Source organism: Hippichthys cyanospilos, chromosome 1 (genome assembly GCF_059441005.1).
Source record: "Hippichthys cyanospilos isolate Australia breed blue-spotted pipefish chromosome 1, RoL_Hcya_1.0, whole genome shotgun sequence".
In the NCBI taxonomy this organism is placed as follows: domain Eukaryota; kingdom Metazoa; phylum Chordata; class Actinopteri; order Syngnathiformes; family Syngnathidae; genus Hippichthys; species Hippichthys cyanospilos.
Genome location: NC_142369.1, coordinates 24,113,793 through 24,140,290, shown reverse-complemented (window position 1 = coordinate 24,140,290; position 26,498 = coordinate 24,113,793). Strand labels below are relative to the sequence as shown.

The following is a 26,498-nucleotide window of genomic DNA, read 5'->3' as shown; positions in this document are numbered from 1 at the left end:
GTCCGCACGTAACTAATGAAGTTTCACGACAATGATGCATCTCAGACCATGTGGAAAAATGAACATCTCACAACATTCCAAACACAACCCCTCCAAACATTGGGCAAGGCTGTGCGATGAGAGTACACAACTCAACGTTTTTAATGTACTGTACATTAGAACCAGCATGTAGAAACGGGCCTTAAGGGGAAGAACCGACATTTGGGGGGCGGGCGTTGCTGTAGTTGATAACAACTTATAGGCGCGCCCATTGCGGAAGCTTGTCCTGTCGTTGTGGATTGGAAGATAAACGAGGAATCGTCCTTTTTTTTTGGTTTCATAATGCCTACTACAGTGAAGAGTCTGAAAGTTACTTATAATGATGTCAGCGAAAAAATCACGTTTACTAATGGCGACACCGTGTCAGGTCAAGTAATTTTGGAAGTGACTAAAGATTGCAAAGCGGATTCGCTTTACATCAAATTTAAAGGCAAAGCCGAGGTGTTGTGGACCGAGAGACACGGCCAGACTACTGTGACTTACCACTCCAAGGACAAGTACTTCAGCATCAAACATTACTTTATTCGAGACGGGGACGTCACTGGTAAGTACGGTTGTATATTTGAAGGGAATCAATGTTGCAACGAAATGTGTGTGCAGGTCCAAACTTGTGTCGTTTGAGATGCCCGGAGGAAACTAATTTGCAGTCGGCCTGCTGCAATTAACATAACGTTTTCGGAACAAGATGTATTCAATCACCGTTATTTGTTTTGTTCGTCAATGGAAAACAAAGCTACCTATTAAGAAATTTAAGTGCCACTGCATTCTCTCAGTGTTCTCTCGGATCTTACAAAAAGACATTCGGTAACTGGCACAAACATTTTAGATTTTTCAGAAGAAAAGTGTGCTACCTTTACAACTAAAGAAAAGCATGCAATTATAATTATAATGTAGTTATTGCAACGTGTAAGCATATAGGTTTTCAAACTGGTGTGCGCGACACCTAGGGGGGGTAATTTCATCTGCAAAAGGGGAGACTTGTGTGGCACACTTGAGTAAAAGTACCCAAGTAATAGAAAACACCTTGTAGAATATTAGCTGAGTCTCAAAGTAACTGACGTGTGTTGAGCAGGAACTTCGTATTCTTTGCATTGTTACTCATCCATAATATACTGTATATTGCCAGGGCTACCCGTGAAAAAATTGGAGCCCTAAACAAAATTTCATTTGTGCCGCCCCCCCCGGCCCGAAAGCATTTTGTCAACAAAGGGTATTTCAGTCGCAATATTGGACAACGATGTTTGGGCGTTCAGCCATGCGCTGCAAAGCTTGCTTGATGGACCGGTGGCTGAATGTGAGTTGTAGCCGCGAGCATATCTTGAAGGAATGTGCATCCTGTTGCTGCTTGAGGAAATAACGGGACTGAGCATTCTTGGACTACATACAACAAATTCAGAGTTGTCTCCTCCGGCTGAGGCTAAAGTTACACAAAACAAAAGTGTTGTTTTAGTGTATTTTACTAAAACATAAATAAAAATGCTGAGTCCAGCTTGTGAGGCCTCAGCATACATCACAACAAGAGTGTTGGAAGAATTAGCTTTTTATGAATTGCTTTGTATTTTGTAATACAGTATGTTTGGGTAACTTAGCTAGAATGTTCAAGTCAGACAAGGATGAGGAGGATGAGAATGAGGTGGCATACAGTTTGATGCTGGAATTGATTATATATTTCCTACAAAGACAGTATATTCTAAATGCGAACAGGTGTAAAATTGTGTTTCAAAATATATTGGAATTGTTATGCAGTATAAATTTTGTTCTAAAACATAAAGGCATTTTACTCCAATGCCACTCTCTCATGTGTCAGCTGAACAACCAAATTGTGTTCTTTTTATCAGATGATGACCAATCACTACTGACCAATGAGCATGGACAAACATGTACGTACTGTATTTAAACACATTTGTACAACATTCAAGGCCAACTAGATTTATTATGTAATGTTTCTTGGTTTTTTGCGCTGTGTTTTTCAGACAGTAATGTTCTTGCCCCGGGATCTCATGTCTTCCCCTTCACCTTTCAGTTCCCTTTGCAGTAAGTCATCTTTTGGATGTACTAGTCATGATAAAAAGAATTCAAGATGCAAACAAAACTCTGAAAGACAATATGGTTGATTTATGTTGAAGTCATGCTGGTCTGATATTCTTCGATAGGGAAATGCCCTCATCCTTTACTGGTTCCGTTGGCAAAATCGTGTACCTGCTGGAAACCAAGTTGAGTAGATCCATGAGGATACGCTCAAAAGATACTATCAAGATTCCTTTTGTGACACAAGCAAGTCCCAGCACCTTGCAGGAAATCATGGTAAGTGCAGACTTTCATCACAAATCTGTCCCAAAGCGTGGATTAATATCATGGTGAGGTTTTCACAATTCGATTGAATAGATACACCACTGTACTTCCTGCGGGTGATCTTCACACTCATGTTTACCTTTTCTTTTGGGTAACAAAGGATAGTGGTGAGTATTACTAGGGGTGATAATTGGTTTTGAGCGAGCAATGAAAGATTTTGAGAATAGAAAAAGAGTTTGCGCACTCAAAATCTGTCATTGCTCACTCACAATTCCCCTACCCCACTCGCTCAACTTTTCGCTTTCTGCCAGCTCAGTTATGTCCCCTAACATAATACGAATGTGCCACAAAGCCGGCCAACCAGAGCTAGTAAACGTACACTGATTGATTATCACTTGTTTTGTAGAGGGAAATTAGATTGTAGTACATGTTAGTGAACTCCTAACGAAGTGTTGGTACATATGGCCGCCAGCACAGTTTGGCTGAATGTTCCGATGGTTCATGGGGCTTCATCTCACCATCACTAGCTTTGTCAGTGACAGTGATGGAGAAGTTTGACTTTATATTGTTAATATAGTCGACAAAGTTTACCATTTTAAAGGTTTTGGTTGGTGGAGTGCCTCAATTTTCTTTTTTTATGTGAGTCTTGTCTCAAAAGAGGTTAAAAAACACTCATGGACACTACTGGAGTTGTGAGATGAATAGTTAAACACTGCCTTGTGCTGGGAACTTGAAAACTACGCCACACGCAGCACTCCTGCTGGAGCATCTTGGGCCTTTTTAAAGCCTGTTTGCTCTCTTTAATTCATAATTACTTTGTTTTTGTTTGTTTGTTTTTTTTAAAGCAATTTGACCAAATGTGTTTTCTCATAAATGTGAATCAAACTGGGCTGCACTTCATATCAATCAATACCCAAGAATTAGCTTTCAATGTAATCAAGCTCGGAGCTCCCCTAATTAAGATGATCCAGAAACTAGGGAAAAAAAAACACACCTAACTGTAATCCCATCCACTATTTTGTCATGAACATTGTATCATGCGTTTATGATGCCGTGTAACTTACCCTCGGACCAACTATACAACCCGCAGTTGAAAATACTAGACATACCAGTATAAAAATAGCACCACACAAGGCTATTCTTTGGCACTCATGGTCGAGTTTCAGCTAACGGCTTTATAAACGCCAATTAGCTAGTTCAGTCTGGATAGTATCAAGGTTCCGATCACACACTTTGTGAACACTAACACATTTGACCAATACGCATCTTCTGCTAACTACTTCAGCTCCCAAACGAAAGAACAAAGCCAACATATGGGATTCCTTTCATCCACTCTCGTTTTGCTGACCTCATCAAACCAAACTGTTGTCTCCCTGGATTTTTTTTTTCTCTCAGGCACCTCAACATGAATCTAAGGATAAAAAAATGCATTTGTTCAACTCAGGAACTGTTGCTATGGATGTCAACCTTGAGAAATCTGGTTTCCTCCAAGGTAAGTATACTCACAATGACACTGACTAACGGAAAAGCCCTGGGGCTGAATCCAAGGTACTATGTGTTTCAGGAGAGGGCATAAAGGTTTCAGCCTACATTCAGAACAACTCCACTCGTGAAATCAAACCCAAGTACTGCATCTACAGGAAGCATAGCTTCTTTGCAAGGGGAAAGCGAAGGCTCGACACTAAAGACCTCCTTAAAGAGGTGGGAGAGCCTATTCCTCCCTCAGTTGGCCAATCAGTCCAAAGGGTCATCACGGTCCCCCATGATGCGGAACCTTCCATCCTCAACTGCAAAATCCTCAAAGTAGAGTACAGACTCAGGGTAAGCATTTTGTCCACATTGTCAAATAAAGTATTTAAACCAACAAATGTAGCCGTAGCATACTGTAAGTCAATTGTGGACTGCGTCAGTCAGGCTTGGTTCAGAGGAATCAAATCCCATTTGTCAAAGCCCGAAGTTCACTGCACTTTGTTTATTTGTTGACTTGTGGTACCCCATACACAGCCATCGTGTCAAATTCAAATATGTTTCAAAAGATTTTTTTTTATAACTATACATATATAAAATATATATAACTATACATACACAACTAACTAACTACACAATCCAATGTGGCTGAGTTCACATTTGTAACAGTGGCTGTATTTTTCACAGGTTTATTTGGATGTAAAGTACGCTTCAGACCCAGAGATCAAATTTCCCATAACCATCCTTCCAGCCGTTCAAGCATCTGCTATGGCCGAAGGCCTACCTTCTTATTCTGCGGGATTTCAATTTGGATCATTTGGAAACCAAAACCCACCAGCGTGGAACACTTTTTCAACACCACAGCCTTTCAATGCCCCGCCTCCTTATGAAGCTCATGGGATGTACCCCACCTTGATGGATTTTGGTGATAAAAAATGATCAATCATAATATCCTACAAACGTGTGCAAACACTGCATCTACTTATTGATCATTTCAAAAGTTAACCTATTATGTTTTACTTAAGGAAGAATTATGTGGTTATCCAATATACTGTATGATTGAGGTGTGTCAGTAAAGTTCCTTTAGTCTCATTTTTCAACTGACATTTCCAACGCATGCGATATATGAACTTGAACCGTGTATTTTTTTTCTTTCCAAGAATAAAGGGAAAATGCATCATTTTTAATCATTGTGCAGCCAACGGCTTTATTATCGCATGTACTGTATTATTGTTTAATTTTTTTAATCGGTTATATGACTGGGCTACACGCTGACAGAGACGTCAGCACATCTGCCTCACAGTTCAGAGGTCCTGGGTTCAATTCCAGCTCGTTCCGGCCAGTCTTTGTGGAGTTTGCATGTTTCCCCCATGCCCATGTGGATCTTTCTCCGAATACTCCGGTCTCCTTCCAAATTTCAAAAACATGCATGGTAGATGTGTTGGACACTCCATAATGATCTTAGGTGTGATTATGAGTGTGTATGGTCGTTTGTCTCCGTGTGCCCTGCAAGTGGCTGGCAACCAGTTCAGGGTGTCTTCTCTTAAAACAGCTGGGATAGGCACCAGCAAGCCAGGAACCCTAGTGAGGATAGGTGGCAATAGAAAATAGATGGATGGATGGGTTTTAGGACTGCCACTGTACATTACATTTTACTCTTGTCTTGAATGTTACTTTTCTTTTGAGTATAGCTCTTTTGATCCCCTCTATCTCGAGAGCACATTTAAGGTCCTTAATTTGGTTGACTGGTGTCTATGCGCCCGGTGGAAAAACCTTGGGTATCCTCATTATGGTACCAGTGGAGGTCTGGTCTACTGTGTTTGGGGCAGTGTTGGGTCAGTTTTTAAGTATGATGCCAGTGCAAGTCCAGTTCAGCATGTTTGTGAATTTTGTGTTTCTTAAGTAAACGTGGCATGAGAAGGTTCATCTGAATTATATATCAATCATCTCGTAGTACAAATACTAATAACGGTCATTTTAGTGTTATTTTAATAGCACTCTTGTCACCGCCCGGCAAGGAGGAGGGAGTGGGGAGGCTGAAAGAATCACAGTGGTAATCATTTGACAACACCGTGCATGGGTTAATTTCCTCAATTAGACTATACAGTCGGCCCCCGGCTTACGAGCACCCTGATTTACGAACAATTCGCCTTACGAGCGTGGATCAGGGATATTTTAATCCTCCGCTTACGAACAAACCTCTCGCCTTACGAGCATTCCGAATAATCCAGCCATTGAACATGTTGAAATGTTCTCGCTTAACTGCGTCGACAAATTCATCAGTTGCGACATCGTGAACGCTATTGGTCTTACAACGTCACACTGACTGTCTCACTCACGGTGTCTAAATATAATTACCATTTAAGTGTAGTGTTTGTACAGTTAAAGGGAAAAACAGCCGACATGAAATTAAATGTGCCGATTGCAGGACAAAGAATTGTCATTGGTTTAAATGTGTGTTTTTTTTTTAATTAATTGTCAATACATTCCAACCGTTTAAAAAAAAAAGTGTGAATAATTATCAGTCAGTCAAGGAGACGCCAATATGCTATTGGTTGATTAAGGTCACCCGGTCTCACTCACGGAGATGCTATTGGCCGGCGTCACACGTCAATCACAGAAATGCCGATATGCTATTGGCCGAACGCCTTTATCTAGCTTGATGGGACAGGATGGAAGGAAGTAGAGAAAATGAGTGAAAAACGGAATGTTTTGAAGACTTTGCAAACTTTATCTGTTAGACATAGCTTCTAAAATTACTAGCAGCGGTAAAGGAAGAAATAAGAGGATGATGTTTTAGTATCTCCGTGATTTGCACCCTGACTGAAAGAGTTACTGTAACACTGTAAGACCAATAGCCTATCTGTGTTTCGTGTTGACTTTGAGCGTTAATCTCTGCACCCTTTTACGGGCGGAATTTCAATGCTATTTAATGGTCGTTTTACATAACTGCATGTCATGTTAGACGGCAACCTCCCAACATGCTTTTGGGACAGCGCCCTTGTTGCAATACTGCGAGTTAAAACCAACAGTGAACTAATGTTCGAGCAAGCTATAAGTATGGTGCCTAGTTGATACAACACACACACCCTCCCCTCCGCCTCCACTCAGCACAATTCACGTCGGGGAAAAACAGCTGACATGAAATTAAGTGTGCCGATTGCAGGACAAAGAATCGTCACAGGTTTAAATGTGTTTTAATCAATTAGATGTCAATACATTCCAACCGTTTAAAAAAACGTGCCAATAAGTATCAGTCAGTATCAGTCAGACGCCAATATGCTATTGGTCGATTAAGGTCACCTGGTCTCACTCACGGAGATGCTATTGGCCGGCATCACACGTCAATCACAGAAGTGCCGATATGCTATTGGCCGAACGCCTTTATCTAGCTTGATGGCACAGCTGGTTGGGATGGAAGGAAGTAGAGAAAACCCTGACTGAAAAAGTTACTGTGACACTGTAAGACCAATAGCATATCTGGTTTACCGTGTTGACTTCTGCTTATCTCAGCTCAAGTCACGTCTTTCCAAAGGTAAAAGTCGTTATTCCTTTGAATTTGCTATTTAATGCAACTGTACAGTAGATTACGTGACTCAATGTTAATATATGTATACAGCGTGATGTTTTTACCTAAGGCTTCTGCGCGCGTTGCACGCATTCACGAATTAACATGGGTTTGGATTGCCCGCTATACGAGCAATCCGAGATACGAGCGTAGCCGCTGAACGGATTAAGTTCGTAACCCGGGGGCCCACTGTATATCAACTGATGAAACAAATTCTAACCATTATCACTGGAAATGTAGTCTAATAGCACACCATGCCAGCACTGCTTTTTGGGGGAAGGGGTCAATAGCAGATGAGCCCTCTGAAATATTCTAGAAAGAAAGAAATCGAACGAATTATCACAATAAATAAAGGATGGATCATTTAAAAATATTTTAAAATAGCACCGTGACTGCCTTTGAAAGATCAGAGGTGGTCTACATTTGATAACAATGTGACAATCCTTTTGAATTATTTTAGGATACAATAATGTATACATTTGTGGATCTACAAATTAGATATTAAAACAAGAAAAACTCCATCTGTCAGTTAATTAAACAAATTATCATCATCATTTTGGAAGTATTTTAATCGCAGACTGACAATAATTAGATGTGGGTGTGGCGCAGTTGTGGTTCTAAGGCGATCTCCAACGCATACGCACGTCCCATGGATAGTCATCATCCACATAGTTGTGTGAATACTGAATGCGCGCTATTGTGTCATGCGTGGACCAGCGAGTCTACTTGCGCAACAGCTAACTCTGCGTGCACTTCCCACTTCAAGATTCCTAATGATGGATTGGCCGGGCCTCGGCTGCTTCCTCGGCAAATACCCCTTGCGCCCAATTCTACCATGCGCAAAATCTAGCAAATTTAGCAAAAGCGAGAAACTCCACAGAGGCATTTGATTTCCACCTTTCGAAGTACGCCATGCATTTTGTGTAGATGTTTAAATGCTTCTCTAGCGAGAGAAAAGATACTGTAAACATTGTTAGTCAGAATTCATCAGGAGGATGCTCTTGTAGTCACTGAATATTATTTTGCCATCCAACTGACATGCACTTTGACATTCATAATTTAGAACATGAAAAGCATGCTCATTATAAATCAGGAATTGATATCTGCTCCTCATTGGTTTATGTACTGTATATGTCATTTTTGGTCAATATGCTATTTGTACAATTTGAGTTCTCGATTTTGTCTGAAAATAAACAAATAATTGTGTACTATTGTTGTTACTCTTTTTCAATTGTATATGTGAGTGTTTAATTTCACTTTTGCTTTTGTTCTGATCTGACTTAGCCCCATACATTTAGTTTAAAATGTGAAAAAACCTGACTAACCGCAACATGTCACAGACCTCAGCTGATGACATGATTAGAACCACTATGTTGTCAAGGTAGCCTACGCAGTCAGCAGCTGAGCCGAAACTAGCTCGTTGGCAATTTTGAACGCGACGTTCTGTATCTTTCTGAAAAATGACCATCACTAATTTCTCAATTGAATATGATCCAATCAATCAACAAAACATCTTCACAAGCGGCGACACTGTCAGAGGAAGAATCATTGTGGAGGTGCTAAAAGAAACTAGAATTAAATCTCTGACTTTGATAGCAAAAGGAAGAGGGGAGGCCCACGCATCTAATGAAGACCACGGTTTTAGTGTTTATGCAAAGTATTACACCATCAGACAACAAATCTTGGAAGAAGCGAGACAAGATGGTAATGTATGATTTCAATTTTTTCCCGCTAGAAGCAGTATATGCTGTATATGATGTTAACCCGCTATTAATAAAATGAACTGAATGATATACAGGTGAAAACAACATTATTGCTCAAGGAAAACATGTGTTTCCTTTTTACTTCAAGATTCCTGAAAGGTATTTGGTTATTCCTGTTCTGCAATGTCTTGACTCAACTCCTTTCTTTTGTCAGTAATTCCTGTTTGCTTTTATATTCCTCCACAGAGAAATGCCATCATCATTCAAATGCACTCTGTGTGAAGTTGTTCATAAACTGAAAGCAGAGCTCAAACAACCAAAGAAGTTGCCAAAAAATGCTATCATCTACTTTAAATTTGTTTCTAAACCAGCCATGGATATTCCTGGACTTCTGGTAAGAAATGTGTTTACAGAGGACGAAAGGAAAGTTAAGTATTTGTAAGAAACACAAACACGACTTCAAGGGAAATTGTTTTGTCAGGTGCCACGGCATGGTTGCAAAGAGACAAGTGTACAATTCTTCGGCTCGGGAACAGTTACGATGGACGTTTACGTTGACAAAATGGGATACAAGCAAGGTAATTATGTAACAAGGGGCGCAAAGTTACTCTTGTCAAACTTAATATTTGCTTTCAAAGCCTTTGCTTACAACAAAACAAATTGTCTCAAAAACAAGAGTAAAGTCATCACGGGCAACAATCGTGCTTTTGTTTGACCTCCAGATAAAAAGAATGTAAGTATGTATTCAAAATTTGACACTGCGGAGAAGTGCCAAATTTGAGTGACTAAAAATTCACCCTATATTTTAAATGAGGCTGGGTTCATTACTTCAATTCAAATCAAAATCATCCAGAATGACTGACTTAACTACGTAATAATTTGCCATATTAACAATTTCATACATACCTGTATGCTAGAAATTTGTGCCAGATCATTGTTTCCAAATTGTGTATTAAAAAATTGCTCAATGGCTTATGGCAACAGCCCCTCAAAATATCCCCCCCCCCCCCCCCCCCCCCCCCCCCTGTTTTCCTACTATCCATGACCATCCACTTATTTAGGACTGAATGTAGATCATTTTAATACCGAATCCCACTGGTATGAGACACTTTTTCACAACACAACAACACAACACAGCCATCCCAATTTTGTTGTTTGCTACTGTACAATGAGAATAAAGGCATTCTATTCTATTCTATTCTGCTCTTTCACGACAGTTAAACCATGCTTATATTGTTCAACAAAACAGAAATCATGCAAGATATTTTATGTGGAGCCTCAAAACCCCCAAACTAGTTTTGACCTTGCAACGTGCCTGTCAATGTGAGGTACTGTACCTAAGGCATGACAGCTTTGTTTAGCTAGCACATTTAAAACATAAGGCAACATAATGTGCTTTACGTGATTACAAGGTCAATGTTTAAATCATTAAAAAAACAACTTTCTATGCAATGGGGGATTGGTGACTGCCAGCAGGACCCAAATGAATTCCTGGGTCCCTTTTAGCTTCATCAAAAAAAATCTGGAAAAGTTGTGAGGAGAAAAAAAACATTTGAATGCTAGAACACCACAATTCTGTACTACATTGCTCTAACAATTGCGCTAATGCGGGCACGCGTACACTTAATCTCAGAATTATGTTCATGTTATGATACTTTGTTAAGTTACTCAGTTGATTCTAAGCCATACCTCACATCATTTTTACAGTATGAACCATTGCTTCTTCTCATCATAGGCGAAACACTTCGAGTTCGAGCTGAAATTCTAAACCTTTCAACTCGTTCAGTGAAACCAATATTAAAGTTCTACCTGAAGGAAAATTCCTTTGGAAATGATCTGCAAAGTACAGTTGTAAAAAAGATCCTACAGACGGAGGCCAAGGACGTTGCGTCCACATGCAAAGACACGGTGACGAAGGCCATCCCCATCCCCAGACGACTACTGCCCTCCATCTTGAACTGCTCCATTTTCAGGCTGGAGTACGAGCTCAAGGTGAGCCGCGCAAATTCGATGACCGCACAATTCAATTGCTCTTCGTTTCTTTTCTGTTTGGTTAATTTGTGTTTAATAAATGAATATTTCCAAGATAGTCGCAGTTTTTGTGTTAGAAAAGTTGTATGCGGTATGCCGGCGCTTTAGCATCAATATTCCTGTCATTTAAATCAAATCAGATATTGTCCATCAAAAGGGTTTCACTTGACGCAACACAGTACACACTTTAGTTCAAAAAACAAAAGATCAGATTTGAAACGCACACACTGACACACACAGTTACAGATACGAGCCTGACTTGATCAATTGATCAAGACTAACTAGTTCTTCTATTACGATGTAACAATCTGTCATTGAAAATGGATGTTTCCGTCTGAAAATAAACAAGCACCATTCCGACAGGTCTGTCTGGATATCAAATACACAAAAGACGAGGGGGTCACAATTCCAATTGTTGTCCTTCCTGACATACGGCGGCAGCCAAGTCCAGCGGCGCTCGATGTCGACGCGTCCGGGAATAGCGTCGCGCCCCGACAACATGCCACAACCCAACCTTTGGACTCCCCTCCTTCCTATGAAACCTTGTTCCCTTCCTAGTGTTCTTCTGACATTCATGGAAGCTGACTGAAAAAAAGTACCCATAAGTCCAAGTAAAACCCGAGTGTGTCTTTTTATTTTTATTTTTTAACAATAAAGTGACATCGTGAGACGTACGCCAGATCAGGAAGATCATAGATGAGACAGTTCAAACAACAAAAAGTCAAAACAGGCTGGCAAAAATACATAGTATCTATATGAAGTCGATTTTATAGATTGCAAACAACTTTCCTCCTCGTGGTGTGCGTTTCCTCTCTCCACAGATGGACACATTCATTCCTACCGCAACATATCAATCTTGTAATATTAGTCCCTAATAACGTAGACCAAACCATTCCTTTGTATTTTATGTATTACGTATCGTAACAATACCTAATTCTCTCACTTTTTACCGGCTGTATACTGAAGCGTACCGAACCAAACCTCATTACTTACAGTACATATAAACCATTTAAACTCTTTGTTACTTCTGTTTTGTGGTCTTCCATGAAAATTTCCCATTGCAATAAAAATACATACATGAAAAAAATAATAAAGAAAAAGTTGAACAAAAATGAAATGAATGCAATGCCACACCAAAATGCTTTGTTGTGTAATTTAATGAATTATTTTTAGTCCCGCGCCAGGAACCAAAAATGCATCGTTCTAGATGATATGATGGTTGGAGGGTGGGTCAGTGCTTGCATTTGCAGGCATCTCTGGCACAAATAAATCTGTTTTGTGTCGAGCAGCTCTCAGTGTCCCAAAGTAGATCTAGAAGAAAACACAAAACGAGGTGAGAAAGTTCAATAAATATGTGTGATTTCATTATTCAAACAAGCATTAGTGCATTTCATTCAAACATGCAGCAATGAATCTTTCATTGCTGCATGTTTGAATGAAATGCATGAAAGTAGGATGCAATTCACCATCATCTTCAATCTCAACGCAATCCCCTGCATCCGGGTTAGTGTTGAAGTTTGTGTAACCAACATTCTCGCCATCAGTCCAGACAAAGTCCTGCGAGACAAAGGAACATGTTTCATTCAGTCAAATCAAAAGGGAACGCACGGCAAACTCAAAGATTTTGTTTGATCTTTGAATTTTCACATCTTGATCATGACAAAAGTTGATATGTCCTGTTGACAGCTGATGTTGGAAAACAACTTCAGGCTCTTGCGACATTTAGACAGGACTATTTTCACTCTAAAGGCTTCTCCACAATCAATGGTGACTTGAGATCAAGTGCAGCTTTTACGATTTTTGTTTTTAATACAAAATCTTGCTATAATATTATGCTTAATTCTATATTTATAAACATCTGGGTGATGTGGACCCAAAATTGTGCTTGATGATGAATGATACTTATGTGCTTTTTATAGTCAACACACACCTGGTATCATGGGGGAGAGAGGGAGTAGTGAATGAATGTACTTTAGTACTCTAGGTAATTAAATACTTGGGTGTTAAAAGTAATCAATTACTCAGTACTCGATTTGTTTATCAGGTGAAAAACTGAAATTGACAGTAATCGATGAGCTCAGTTCTTCAGTACCTACGGTAAAAGATTACTTTAGTACTTAACTACATAAAGTCATTCATTTCTTTCATTCTTACTTATCGAAAGTATTGTATTACTGTCATACTAAACTACCTAAAGTAAGGGATGACTTTAGTACTTAAATCATTTAGTAGCTGTCGTTTTTAGGACCTCCTTTAGCCAACTACTTGAAGGAACATATATATATATATATATATATATATATATATATATATATATATATATATATATATATATAGTTCTTGTTTTGTATTTTTAGAATTAAGAAGTGTCTCACCCCTAATGTCTCATGGAGTCCAGTCCAGATGTCAGCAGCAGTGTCAGAGGTTCCTGCCAAAGCCACTTGGAGAACAATGGCATATTCCAAACGACTGGAGAATGAGGCTAGATTGCCCCCAAGAACGTTGCAGACACTCTGCAAGAAGAAACAACTCATTCATAAAAAAGATTGAACAATAAATGAATAATAACAACGTGACAGCGTATACCTCTGCATCTGAAAATGTTCTTCGGTCATCTTGAAAGATGAAACAGCGACAGTTGATTTGAGTCCAGCCTTTAGGACAACCTGTGCTGCCTGCAACACAATTGATGTGAAGAAAATGAGATTTGCCTGTTTATATCTAGTTGCAAATGCGAGTTACGACATTTATTTTTTGTAGTTGTTTTTAAGTCTCATTGAGATAAGCCAGTGACCTTTTTTGTCGTTGCATTCATCCCTCTGTCAAGAAGAAAAGCATATTGTTGAAAATCAAAGTGAACACAAATGAAAACGGCGAAACAATTCAAACGCAATAGTAAATCTGCATTTCTTTGACTTACGCATGCAGCCGCCAGTCCAATGACCCCACAAAGGAGGAAAACGAAACGAAGAGCAAAGGCCATCTGCGCAATAAAACAATTTTCAATATCGGTTACACCTATATCCTAATAAAAAAAACTTGACCAAGGCACAAAAAGGGAAGAAGATTGGAAAGGCATCATATCAAGGTGTACAGCGTTACCTTAGCAGTCACGATGCTTGATACTGAAGCGTAACGAGCTGTCCTTTTATATCAGCTTGTGGCAGCTCCAGATGGTAAATTGGTTAGCATAAACAATAGTCTAAATTGGAAAGAAAAAAAAAAAACAACCATGCAAATGAGTTGTTTCAGAGATGGGCGGGTCTACAAAGAATTGTTTTCATTCCACCTTCCATTGAGGTTTTCTTTTCACACGCCCAACCAAACCACAAAATTGGACATAATAAGGGAGCATTATTTTGTTTTTGGCAAGCATCATCCCAAAGGAACATACCTGTTCTTTGCCTTTTTAAGTTTTTTTTTTTTTTTAACTTCCATCCATCCATTCTCTCAAAGGAACACATGGATGAAATAAATGCTGAAAAGGCTTACCATTGGGGTGCCTTTACGAGACTTTTTGCAGCAGCGCGGGTGCCTGTAAAGCTTCCTCGTCAATAGCAGCAATGAATTCTTTGTCGTCGACCCATGATTGGTACGACCGCACAGTTAAGGCCAAAACGCAACTCACAAAAACAATGTAGTCATGAAAATGTATTGCGTTAAAGAATACATCTGTAGTTCTCTTGTACTCCCTTTAAGCAAACAATATTCAGCGCATGACTTTAAAATAGATAAAAATGTCTTGAAATTCATCCAACCTTTAAAACTTTGCCGCAAGCTAACTGGAGAATGTTTTGTTATTTTGGTTACGATGAATTTGAAGTTTCAACCCCTATATCAGGGGTTCGACTTAAAACTGCATTTTTCGAAACCATGACAATTTTCTCCAAATGCGTGTTTGAACAACATTTGTTCGATTGCAAAATAAGTCGTACCGTGTCATGTACGTGTATGATTACCATATTTTCCGGACTATAAGCCGCACCGGTATATAAGCCGTACCAGCAAAAATGGAGCAAAAAAAACACATTTTGTCACAGATAAACATTCGTTTCATTCGTACACATCTCAAAGTACCAGTCATAATGCAATCTCTATTTTTTACACAATGAATTGTATGAAAAGGAAAATAAACAAAATCGAAGTGACAGAATATGATACGGAGCACAGCAACTGCAGCTTGTTAACAAATGTCGAAAGATGAGATTCGACAAAAAATCCGGGCCTGCAGTGTGAACGAAGCCACAGATTTTGAATCACTTAACCATATTTCGTTGAAAGTCAACCTCACCAACGTTCACTTGTTTTGTAGAGGATACTCCCATTCATGAGCATTGTTTTTTGGGTGGAATAACTTGTATTGGATTTGTCAAAAAGTGAACAATAAAAGACACGTGGCTTCAAAGTAAGCCTGTCGATAAACTGTACTCACTTTACTGGTAACACTCAAAATAGAGCCACTGCGCAAGTTAATTTCACATTTAAAGTGTGACATATTTCCAAATGGATCTCTCTACAATTCACATGCCTCTTAAAAACTATGATCCGGAAATGAGGGCCACCTTCAGACTTGACCTCTTTGGTGGTTGCGCACAAATTTTCAGATTTTTCATGTTGGGTTTGTCACAAGTCTGGATGAGAGCCTAAGTAAGCCCTGTTCTTGTCCGTGGGCCAGGTGAAAGGGTGGAACCTTTTGTGCACACCTGCTTGGCACACCATATTTTTGTCATGAATTGGCAGCATTGACTTTGCGCCTGCTCCCAACATCACTGGCCACACCCTTCATGGAATTCCTGAAATCTTTGCAGTGTTGCCTTGATGTAACAAATCGGTTGTCTTTTCAGGTGTCCTAATTAATCAGCTGCCATTTTACTCATCCTGTTACTTATATTTAGAGCTACTTGACTTAAAGTTCTCCAAAACCCATGGTTTTGGTTTTGCCAAACAGCTACAAGGAAGTACCTGAAATAACCTGGACATCTGTGTACAGCATCCAGCATCAGGAATCACAATTATTTTCTTTCTGTGATACTAATGATGGGGCCTTTCAAGTAGAATGCAACCACACCTAAAATATTAGTAAACCTGCCTTGATTACGTCAACAAAAGATGTTCTGAGCAACAGTAATGCAGTAGATGTAACGAATGTTCTGAAGAAAAAGAAGTACTGTCACAGTTTAAAAAAAAAAATTGGAATTTTTGTTTTGTTTTTTAATATAAATTTAAAAATGTATAACCCAAACATATGTAAATGCAATGCAATGCAGGAAATGCAAGGTAGAAGTTTTTAAATTCTCCAAGGGCATTATTTAATCAATTCAAGCTCGGCAATACTTTGTTTTACTTGAAGTGTATGTGACGGATAAAATTCAGAACAATTTAGACATATGATTGGAACCGTCACTTAAAAGTTGCCCACCTCTGATATATACGCCACAAATTAGTGGGTTCCAGGCTGGCACAAATTTGTCACAAAGCATTCCTGGGACTGACTATATTGAAAGCTTTTCTGAAATAATGTCATTAATCTCTTGTTTCTCTGATTCTCTTGCATGATTAATGTTAATGCTTCCTGGTTCATGTTCCTCTATCTTTGTGCTGATTTTTTTTAGTCATTGTATGTTGTGAATCCAGTTGTGAACTGACAAGAAAAACCAGTTTTGGATATGTGTCCGCCCTATCTCCTGTTTATCCTCACTCTTTCAGATCAGCCAGAATGTTTGTTTCTGCTTGGATATACCGGAGTCTTTCATAATTTGTGCTTTTTTTTTTTTAATTTGTATTTAGTTCTGGAGAATGACCATTAAAAATTTCTCAATTGAATATGATTCCATCAATAGCCAAAACATCTTCACAAACGGAGACACAATCAATGGAAGGATCATCTTGGACGTCTCGAAAGAAACGTCAATCCAATCGCTAACCTTTATTGGTAAAGGAAGCGCAAGGGTTTGCTGGCATGAGTATTACGGGCAATATAGCCATGGGTATTACTGGTCTGATGAAAAATATTATGAAATCAAGCAACGTATTTTGAGAGCCGGTAATACATAGCTTCATCCTATGTTTTTATCGACAATGATAGTAAAGAGCATAAATTATTGCATATTAGAAATTATTTTCAGCAGAGTATATGTCTCACTCCTCCAGATATTGATTGTATTTCCAAAGGAAGACATGTGTTTCCCTTTTCTTTCAAGGTCCCAAACAGGTACTATATACATACTGCACTGTGGTAATTCTCATTTCTATTATTCTTTGACCTGTTATCTCTTGTGCCAGTCAAGTTATGTATAAATGTACTTTGCAGGAAAATGCCATCATCGTTTAAGTCCTCCGTCGGTAAAGTTGTTCATAAGCTTAAAGCAGAGCTTAAACAATCAATGAAGCTGACAAAAGATGCAAAAGCCCACTTCACATTTGTATCCAAAGCAGACATGACCATACCTGGACTTATGGTGAGAAATGTGAAACAGTAATGCATTAGAGTTTGCTTAATTAATTAAAACATAATTAATTAAAACATATTTCAAAGACTTTTTTTTTTTTTTTGTAGGAGAATCAACATGATTGCACCGATAAAAAACTGAAAGTCTTTGGTTCTGGAATCATTGCAATGGATGTTTACACAAAAAGGATGGGATACCAACCCGGTAAACATAACAGTACATGTGTACATAAGTATAGTGTTATATGATACTGTATATCAAGCAAAATATCAGCATTGTGACAGTGAACCATGCACTTACGCATATTGCAAAGATGTGCAATAAGTCTATTACATACAATTGCATGCTTGTATCTGACTGACCGATCAAATGCGCCTCGCCATCCAATGGGATAGAAGTACACAAAAGCATTGGTAGCTTTGGAAGTTCAGTAAGCCAATTTGACAGTGGTCATCCATGTACAGTGGACCCCCATGTTACAACGTCCCTGATTTAGGTCATTTTCATGTTGCGACATGGAGTTTTTTCATCCCCGCTTTATGGCATTTTCCCGGTTATGCGACCAAAATAACTGTCATGACCGCAGGGGCTTGGCTGTATTTGTGTTGTTTTGCCTCCATCTGCTGGCCTAATTGCACATATTTACTTATTTGCCGTCTAACTGCTTCCACGCAACGCGTGACTACAATGGTGGTCTGGTATTGGTAGGCGTCTCCTCACGGAGATGATGGTCTGCCATTGGTCGGGCTCAGGTGTTTAAAATGGCGGAATGGTAAATCTTTGTTTGATTGCGAGTGGTCACAAAACCGTATTTATAGTGCATTTTACTGCTTAATTCAATGTTGAAAGGGTTAGCCATGGGTCCCAAGATTGCTAGTGATGTTAATTAAAGAGAGAAGTCAGAAGATGATTTATATGCAAACGATTCTGGAGCTAACCCTTGTTAGGGAATATGGGCATAACAAGCGCCACTCAAAGGTAAATAAATCCTTTGTATATTTTTATTTATGATGTTTTCTGATTGTATATGTGTACATTATATATACGTAGCACTTATATTTGGGTAGCAATGTTTAATATGTATGTACAAAGTCGGTGTTTTTCCCTGGGGTTCTAAACGCATTAGCTATTTAACATAGGTTTGGATTGCTCGTCATACGACGAATTTGCCTTACGACCCCAACCGGATTAATGTCGTAACATGGGGTCCCACTGTACTTCTTTCTTTACTCCTGTGACTGCACGCATGATTTTGTGTTCCCTTGCAGGGGAAAACCTCCAAGTCAAAATTGAAGTACAGAACCAATCTTCTCGTGACTTGAAGCCCAAGTTTGTGTTGTACGAAAAGCAAAGTTTCTTTGCTCAGGGACATAGGAAGGTTTGCACACAGAACATCCTTAAGGAAACACTTGAGCCCATCAATCCCAAGAGCAAACAGACCATGAAGAAGGTGATCACCATCCCCAAGAGTTTGCCACCGTCCATTCTCAATTCCTCCATCATCCGCCTGGAATACAGACTGAAGGTAGGCCGAAGATTCTGTTATACTTTTATCAAGGTCCATTCATTTGATACAAATACTAGTTGCACAAATACAACAAAGAAAGCACGAATAGCCTAAAACAGATGTCATGAACTAACAACATATTTTTCACAGATTTTTCTGGATGTCAAATATGCAATAAACCCAGAAATCAAACTTCCAATAGTTGTCCTACCTACCTTCGAGGATCTTGAAAGACAACGACTTTCAGATTTTGCTGCGGCTAGTTTAGGGGAGCTTGGGAAATCAAACGAGCAGAGCTGGAGCAAATCATCTCAGTCATCGGATCTCCCTCCACCATATGGAGCACACACTGAGTATCCCGCCTTGAGATATTCTCAATATTAGTGATTACATAAACGTCTGAAAAAGGAATTTTCACCAAAATGTTGCCAATAAAAACAAATACTAACTTTTGAAAAACTCGTGAAAAAATGACCATCAAACAATATGAATGTACTGCCTTCAATTGTACGCAAAGTCTGACTATTTCTACCTCTTTTGACGAATGTGACAGAAGGAAGCAGCTAACAACAGGGTCGTATAACTTGTGGTAGCGTGAGCTGCAGAGGTAGTTACCCGTGGAATATGTGTTGTTGGACAACAATAGAAGCAAAGACTGGAAGCTTTCCACAGGCACTCGTTTATTTGGTCGCCAAAAACAAAGAAACTCAACTTTATCTTGTGACCACAGTGGTCTTTGTACACATATCCGTGGGGGAAACAAGTATATCAAAAGTAATGGAAACTGATAGAAATCACAAATGAAAGAAAGTACTACTTTACTTTTATTTTTTTGCTACTGCAATACTCCTAATGTAAAGGAGGAATCGGCAAAGGCACAGCCTCCAATTGGAACACGTTTGGATACCATTGCATATTGTCACCAACATTTTTGTGCTCTTGCCGAGGTTTCTTATAATCATTCTTTGAAAATATGAGAGGAAAATTACCAATATTTTTTATTCCGTTCACATCATAAAGGTGCCTCTTGTAGTATGCTTTATTTTGCTTCAGAACCTCCGTACGCGTTATTGCCGGCACCACTGACTAAAATATGTGCAATGACACTGTGACAATGTAAATATAAACTTTCTTACAAGTTCAAAACAATGTTTGCCTGATCGTGTCTGTGTATGACTGCACACACCTGCGTAGGACACGCCCCATGGGTTTTTGAGAGGTCATTTCCCCAAATTTCAACTGTAAGCTAAATATCACGCTAAAAACAATATTCCTACTTTTCAATCATGAGATAAATGTTAAAGCTGCTGAATGCGTTTATTTTTTCCTGAGTGAGACAGGAGGTGCATCAGGGAGCAGCCAGTTTGAACAATCCCTCACGAACAAAGTCAAAAATACGCAGTCACAAATATCTTCATCCCAAATGTTTTCAGACACTTGGGATATGAATTTTAATTTACCATAGTCGGGATAACGTTTAATCATTTTGGATTAGACGTTACCTTTTGCTGTGTGAAATAAATAAATAAACAAATAAATAAGTAAAGCATTAAGTGAGGCAGTGTGGCCGCGGCAGACTGAGGGGGGCACATAGGAGGACATAGGTTCCCGATGGTACCTTTCTTCTCTTCTCACCTTTGTATGTAGTGAGACTTTTTGAATGACGGGAAACCTGCAAAGACTCTCAGGCTGCCCTGAGTCCCTCTTCCTTAATGATTATTTTAAGCAGCCCTTTGTAGAAAAAAAAATTACATTTAAATTTTGTATGATCTGACCATCCGCTAGATCTTCCAGCGTAACTGACACAACCTAAAAGTATACATAAAATCGAGCCTCTGTGTTTTTTTCGAATAAGACATCAAGTATTTTTTTAATGTCGGACGCCGTTGACCCAAAGCATTTCCCAATATTTGGTTCTTGGAGCGGACAATATCGATCGCCTCTCAGGAAGTCCTTGTAAAGTCTAAGTATGAGAAAACAAACTTAAATATTAAACCAAAAAAAAAGTGTCAACCATACAAAATGAGGCTTCAAAATCTTAATTCCCATTTAAAAAAAAAAAATGTAAATCCATTGACACGAGGTGATCCACATGTTTGAACAAAATTTAGAGAAGATGAAACAGGACTCGAAGAACCAAAACAGTGGTGTAAATGCATCAGTTGTGGTTACTAAATTTGAGAGAAGTTTTTTGTGTGTGTGTGTGAACCATACCGGCTCTGACAGACTAGAAAAACAGGTTTTCTATTATGTGCGTCCTCCGCCTTCATAGGAGCGCTTACAGCTAGCTCAACCACGCAGTCTGTTTCTGCTTATTTTCCAAAGGCTTTTAATCAGTCATCCTGTTTTTTTGTGATTTTTTTTAATTTGTATTTATTTCTGTAAGATGACCATCAAGATTTTCTCAATTGAATACGATGCCATCAATAGCCGAAACACCTTCACAAACGGGGACACAATCAATGGAAGGATCATCTTGGAAGTCTCGAAAGAAACTTCAATCCAATCGCTAACTTTTATAGGAAAAGGAAGTGCAAGGGTTCGCTGGCAAGAACGTCACAGAAAACGCACTCATTACTACTGGTCTGATGAGAAATATTATGAGATCAAACAACACATCCTGAGAGCTGGTAAGGTATTGCTTTATACATTATTTGAGTACACAATGTTAGGAGTAAGACTTATAATTAACGCACAAATTAAGTTTAAGCTTCACTCCTGCAGGTACTGAATTTATTGCTAAAGGAAGACATGTGTTCCCCTTTTCCTTCAATATCCCTGACAGGTATAACCGAGTGGTTATGAATTAGTCTTTCGCTTATTTATTTTCAGGCCCACGAAATCACCTATAATTCTACTTTGCAGGAAAATGCCATCTTCGTTTACTTCCTCCACTGGTAAAATTATTCATAAGCTTAAAGCGGAGCTCAAACAATCAATGAAGTTGACAAAAACAGAAAAAGCCCACTTTACATTTGTGTCCAAGGCAGACATGGATATACCTGGACTTATGGTGAGACATTTAAAAGAAATATCTGTTTGTTAAAAAACGTTGTGTTAGTGCACAATACTTCAGGAGATTGATCTGTGCTTTCTTTCAGGAACCTCAGCATGATTGCACTGATAAAAAACTTACAGTCTTTGGTTCTGGAACTATTGGGATGGATGTTTATACGAAAAAAATGGGATACCAACCAGGTAATCATGTATGCATGCATACAGGTTATACTGTACATCTTACAACTCAATAGGTGAAAGTAGAGTACAATGGAATGCTTACCCCAAATAGTTTAAAGTAGCATCACCGGCATAGTGCCCATAAACACCAGATCCTCTCAAGGACCACATGAGTAGCCTGGAAAAAAAGGAGCCTACCAGTGGGACATTGTGATGTCCACTGGTTGTTCTAACGGTAATTGAATGAAATGTAAACACATTCAAAGATTTATAAATAAATAACTGCATAAATAAATGTCCCGTATTATAATTTATCTTTTTCCCATGTTGTTGAAAAAGTGTGGATAATTTTTGTGCAATGATTCACGTGATCAGTGTCTTCACCTAAATTAATACCAATAATTATGGAAAGTAACTAAAGGTAATTTGAGCAAATCCGTTACTTGAGACGTGTGTCTAACACCCATTTGCCAATAATTTGATCAGTGCCAAACTATTAGCTTCGTTTAAAAATATTTGGCGCCCTCTGGTGTCGACTGTTGTGTGGCCAGAGAAAGCGTGTTTATTTTATGTCTCATGAAAGTTACGTGGCAAACGTGATTACTACATAAAAAACTAAGCAAACACAATCAGGTAATTGCAAAACAAAAACAAAAAACAGCACTTTACGAGAATCACACAAGACAAAAGCACAGAAGCCTTGAATAAAAAAAAGCATGCAGACAAAAGGTAATAAAAGAAGCATGAAAGAAAAAAGAAGTAAACATAAAAAAGAGCACGAAAGAAAAAAGAAGCAAACAATATACAGACCATGCAAGACAAAAAAAGCATGATATAAAAAACAAGCAAACAAGAAAAAATGGCGCACACAGGAAAAAGGAAGCAAACAAGAAAAATGACGCACACAACAAAAAGGAGGCAAACAAGAAAAATGACGCACGTAAGAAAAAGACGCACTCAAGAAAAAGGATGCATGTGGGGAAAAAGAAATAAACAAAAAAGATGCAAACAAGAAATAAGATGCACACAAAAATAAAAAAGCAAATATTGTGTGTGTCGATTTTCTTGTTTGCTTCCTTTTTCTTATGTGCATCTTTTTTCTTGTTTACTTCTTTCATGCCTTTTTCTTGCATGCTGTTTTTTAATTTCTTTGTAGAAATTAAAAACTTTTTTCTTTCATTCTTTTTCCTGTGTGCTGTTTTTAATTGTTTTTTTCTTTTTTTTCTTGCTTGCTTCTTTTTTCTTTAATGCTGTTTTCTTGTTTGCTTCTTTTTCTTGCATGCTCTTTATTGTGTGCTTCTTTTTTCTCGTGTGCTTCTCTTGCAAGGTCTTTTTTTTTGTGATGACCTTTTTGTTTGCCTAGGTTTTTTGTTTGTTTTTTTGTGTGATTTTCACTTCATGGCCACATAACATATTGGGAACTTGCTGATAATTCCCAAAAGTTAGTGTCTTCAACTGATAAATTTGGCCAGAGACATTTGAAAAATTCTACCTACAGCATCAGCCTAACATCACGAATCGGGAAAGAGCCAGTCAAACTTGCATTCATGATCCCCACTAGTGGAACTCGTCAAAAGATTTTGTGTTCCTTTGCAGGAGAAGATCTCAAGGTCAAAGTTGAAATTCATAACCAATCATCCCGCGACTTGAAGCCCAAATTTGAGCTGTACGAAAAGAAGAGTTTCTTTGCCCATGGTCGCAGAAGACTTAACACGCAAGAGATCGTTAAAGACAAACTTGAGAGTGTTAATCCCAATAGCAAAGAGGTCATGGAAAAAGTCATCACAATCCCCAGAAATTTGCCTCCGTCCATTCTCAACTCTGCCATCATCAAGCTGGAATACAGGCTTAAGGTAGGCTGGAATTCCATCATACTTTTTACCAGAGGTGGGCATTTCATCAGCACTGACCGACTGTCCGCTAGTCTGTCGCTGACAGACACCCATTTTGCCGTTGAATGACGAGATCGCTGGAAAAAAAATGGCAAATCAGAAAGGTTGGAATTACAATTTTCATCCATCGTTGTAATCATCGGGATAGACATTAGATCAGATTTCCATCATGTGTCCGTCAGCCCGCCATGCCTCTTTTTGTTTACCCTTTTTTTTTTTGTCATCTGACTTGAATGTATATCTGCTATATTGCTGCATCTCTATAATAAAAACTGCAATCAGCCTGCTGTCAATGTGACAAAAGTCACTTTACAGCACCACCAAGCAGTGGAGAAAGATGGTCAGTTGAGTGAATAAACTGGGTTGTCTTTGTCCTGGTTTCAGGTCTCTTGTCAATAAGAACATTTTGGGATGCGTTTCAAGTAACCAATTAATAAAGACCAAATTTGCATTCTTTCTATGATTGGCTCTTGGCTGGGAAATGCAAGATAGAAGTTTTTTGATTCCCAATTTTTTTTTTTGGTAAATTCAAAGTCACGAATACTTAGTTTGTATGTGACAGAGGATATTTAGACAAATGTTGATGAAACTGTCTTCTGTAATTGTAGGGCATTGAATTATAAATGAGAACCGACATCCACCATTTGAGAGTCATGTAAAGCATGATAATGCCATCCAGTGGACATGATTGATAATTGCACTCACGTCCCTTGTATTAAATATGGTATTGTATTATCCTCTTGGGTTAAACCCCTTATCTAGCTTTGTTTTACACTTATATTTCTGGGTTATGTTTTGTTTGCAGTGTAACTGTAGAACCACAGACATGGTGTTAACTTTAAGTGTGATTAGTGAAACAGAAAAAAAAAATAGTATGAGTGCAGACAGAGGTAGACCAGCACCTGACGAATGACGGACCGGGAAAAAAAAGTCAAATGTCGCCCTCTTGTGGTGGCGGGAGGTTGTGCTGACATACACAAACGGACTGATGGACCGACGATGATACTGTAATTTCATATGTGTTGAAAAAAATGACGGATCGACAATAACAGAAAGTGGGCGGGTCTCTGACGAATGACAAATGTACGACCAGCAAAAAAATGTAAATTACCCGCCTCAGCTTTTTACAAGATTATCTGAAACCAAACGAGCATCACATAGCCTAACGCCGTTGACAGACACTAACCAAGTTAAATTTCTACAGATCTATCTGGATGTCAAATATGCAACAGACCCGGAAATCAAACTTCCACTCGTGATCCTACCTGCCTTCGAGGTTCCTGCAGGAAAACAACCCCCAGCTCCTGCCTCTTATGGATTTGAGGAATTCGGAAGGTCAGAACAACAGAGCTGGAATAAAACACCCCAAGCTTCAGATTTTCCTCCACCATATGGAGCACACGCCGTCTATCCCACCTTAAGTTATTCAGACAAATTTGTAAGTTGATCGTAAATTTCAGAAGAAGCTGTACCCAGAGCGGTGCCGATAAACAAAACTCCTCATCTTAAATAAAAAACTAAATACAAATGATTGTTGTTGTTGTTATTGTTGAAAAGTGACAATCAGACAAAACTATTTAAATTCACATTATATTGATGCATCGGTATTATGTTTGATTTTTTTACTCTTTTTACTTCATGATTATCGAGTTAGGTTACTTTTACTCTGTTAGTCATCATGTGTCAATGTTTTCCCTCCCTAGCTTTACCTGTAAGCATGCCAGTCCTCAAACTATTAACCCTTTGCATTTCATTGCCTTTTGCTGTTAAGTCACAACCATTTGGCTCTGTGTTGTCTGTTGACCCTCAGTCTTATATAGCATTTATGAACCTGCTTGGATCACCATATGGTAACCTCTTTCCTCAAAACCAAAGAAAATCTGATTGTTGTCATCTGTCGCCTGCTGGATACAGTTTTTTTGTACTATTCACAATATTGACATTTGACAGCATTGCTGTTTATCCTACCTCTTTGTGCTGTACATTGCAAAGAACATTGATTCTCAATTAGTACTTTGTATTACTTTGTTCATAATTAGTACTATTTATAGATTTTATTTGTAAAACGATCAGAACTTTACCTTTATGCCTCACTGAAACAGATGACTGGCTGATGACTGCAACTTTGACAAGCTCATTTGAAGGGCGAGAAACAATGTGTGTTACTGTATGCATAACCCCAGGACACGAGTGGATTGAGGACCCCGACACGACACACGAGATAATAAGTCCAAAAAAAGAAAGAGTTTATTAACAAAGGTCGCGTGGAAAGAAGTCCAAAAACACAAAGTACAACCAAAACCTCAAAGTACAAAGAAAGGCGAGACAAATTATCTAAATACTAGCGTCAAAGAGAAAACTTGGCTCGAGGGA

General features: G+C 38.7%; 5 protein-coding genes across 6 annotated transcripts; 4 read left to right on the top strand and 1 right to left on the bottom strand.

Moving 5' to 3' along the window:
- Positions 1 to 265: 265 nt before the first annotated feature.
- Positions 266 to 8,574, top strand: LOC148429751 (arrestin domain-containing protein 3-like). The gene is made up of 7 exons (XM_088433177.1): positions 266 to 583; positions 1,878 to 1,919; positions 2,013 to 2,073; positions 2,193 to 2,343; positions 3,727 to 3,823; positions 3,896 to 4,152; positions 4,486 to 8,574. The coding sequence occupies exons 1-7, from the start codon at positions 322 to 324 to the stop codon at positions 4,735 to 4,737; spliced, it is 1,122 nt and encodes a 373-aa protein (XP_088289303.1). The 5' UTR covers positions 266 to 321; the 3' UTR covers positions 4,738 to 8,574.
- Positions 8,575 to 8,746: 172 nt separating this feature from the next.
- LOC148429750 (arrestin domain-containing protein 3-like) lies at positions 8,747 to 12,301 on the top strand. The gene is made up of 6 exons (XM_088415640.1): positions 8,747 to 9,070; positions 9,165 to 9,228; positions 9,316 to 9,463; positions 9,551 to 9,647; positions 10,805 to 11,061; positions 11,464 to 12,301. Exons 1-6 carry the CDS (start codon positions 8,827 to 8,829, stop codon positions 11,656 to 11,658), a joined length of 1,005 nt encoding a protein of 334 aa, XP_088271766.1. The 5' UTR covers positions 8,747 to 8,826; the 3' UTR covers positions 11,659 to 12,301.
- Positions 12,240 to 19,627, bottom strand: LOC148429749 (alpha-N-acetylgalactosamine-specific lectin-like). The gene is made up of 8 exons (XM_088415677.1): positions 19,272 to 19,627; positions 14,203 to 14,302; positions 14,021 to 14,083; positions 13,895 to 13,919; positions 13,687 to 13,775; positions 13,476 to 13,613; positions 12,567 to 12,657; positions 12,240 to 12,411 (listed from the first exon to the last, which is right to left on the bottom strand). Exons 3-8 carry the CDS (start codon positions 14,081 to 14,083, stop codon positions 12,332 to 12,334), a joined length of 486 nt encoding a protein of 161 aa, XP_088271803.1. The 5' UTR covers positions 14,203 to 14,302; positions 19,272 to 19,627; the 3' UTR covers positions 12,240 to 12,331.
- LOC148429748 (arrestin domain-containing protein 3-like) lies at positions 16,702 to 20,205 on the top strand. 2 transcript variants are annotated; one of them, XM_088415630.1, is made up of 6 exons: positions 16,702 to 17,032; positions 17,251 to 17,311; positions 17,411 to 17,558; positions 17,657 to 17,753; positions 18,818 to 19,074; positions 19,207 to 20,205. In XM_088415630.1, exons 1-6 carry the CDS (start codon positions 16,897 to 16,899, stop codon positions 19,438 to 19,440), a joined length of 933 nt encoding a protein of 310 aa, XP_088271756.1. In that variant the 5' UTR covers positions 16,702 to 16,896; the 3' UTR covers positions 19,441 to 20,205. The 2 variants fall into 2 exon arrangements, with proteins under 2 accessions (XP_088271756.1, XP_088271748.1); XM_088415622.1 differs by having other exon boundaries at positions 16,709 to 17,143.
- A 1,032-nt stretch (positions 20,206 to 21,237) lies between these two features.
- On the top strand, positions 21,238 to 25,747 carry LOC148429747 (arrestin domain-containing protein 3-like). The gene is made up of 6 exons (XM_088415608.1): positions 21,238 to 21,686; positions 21,781 to 21,841; positions 21,922 to 22,069; positions 22,158 to 22,254; positions 23,830 to 24,086; positions 25,330 to 25,747. The coding sequence occupies exons 1-6, from the start codon at positions 21,443 to 21,445 to the stop codon at positions 25,570 to 25,572; spliced, it is 1,050 nt and encodes a 349-aa protein (XP_088271734.1). The 5' UTR covers positions 21,238 to 21,442; the 3' UTR covers positions 25,573 to 25,747.
- The last annotated feature ends 751 nt before the right edge of the window (positions 25,748 to 26,498 follow it).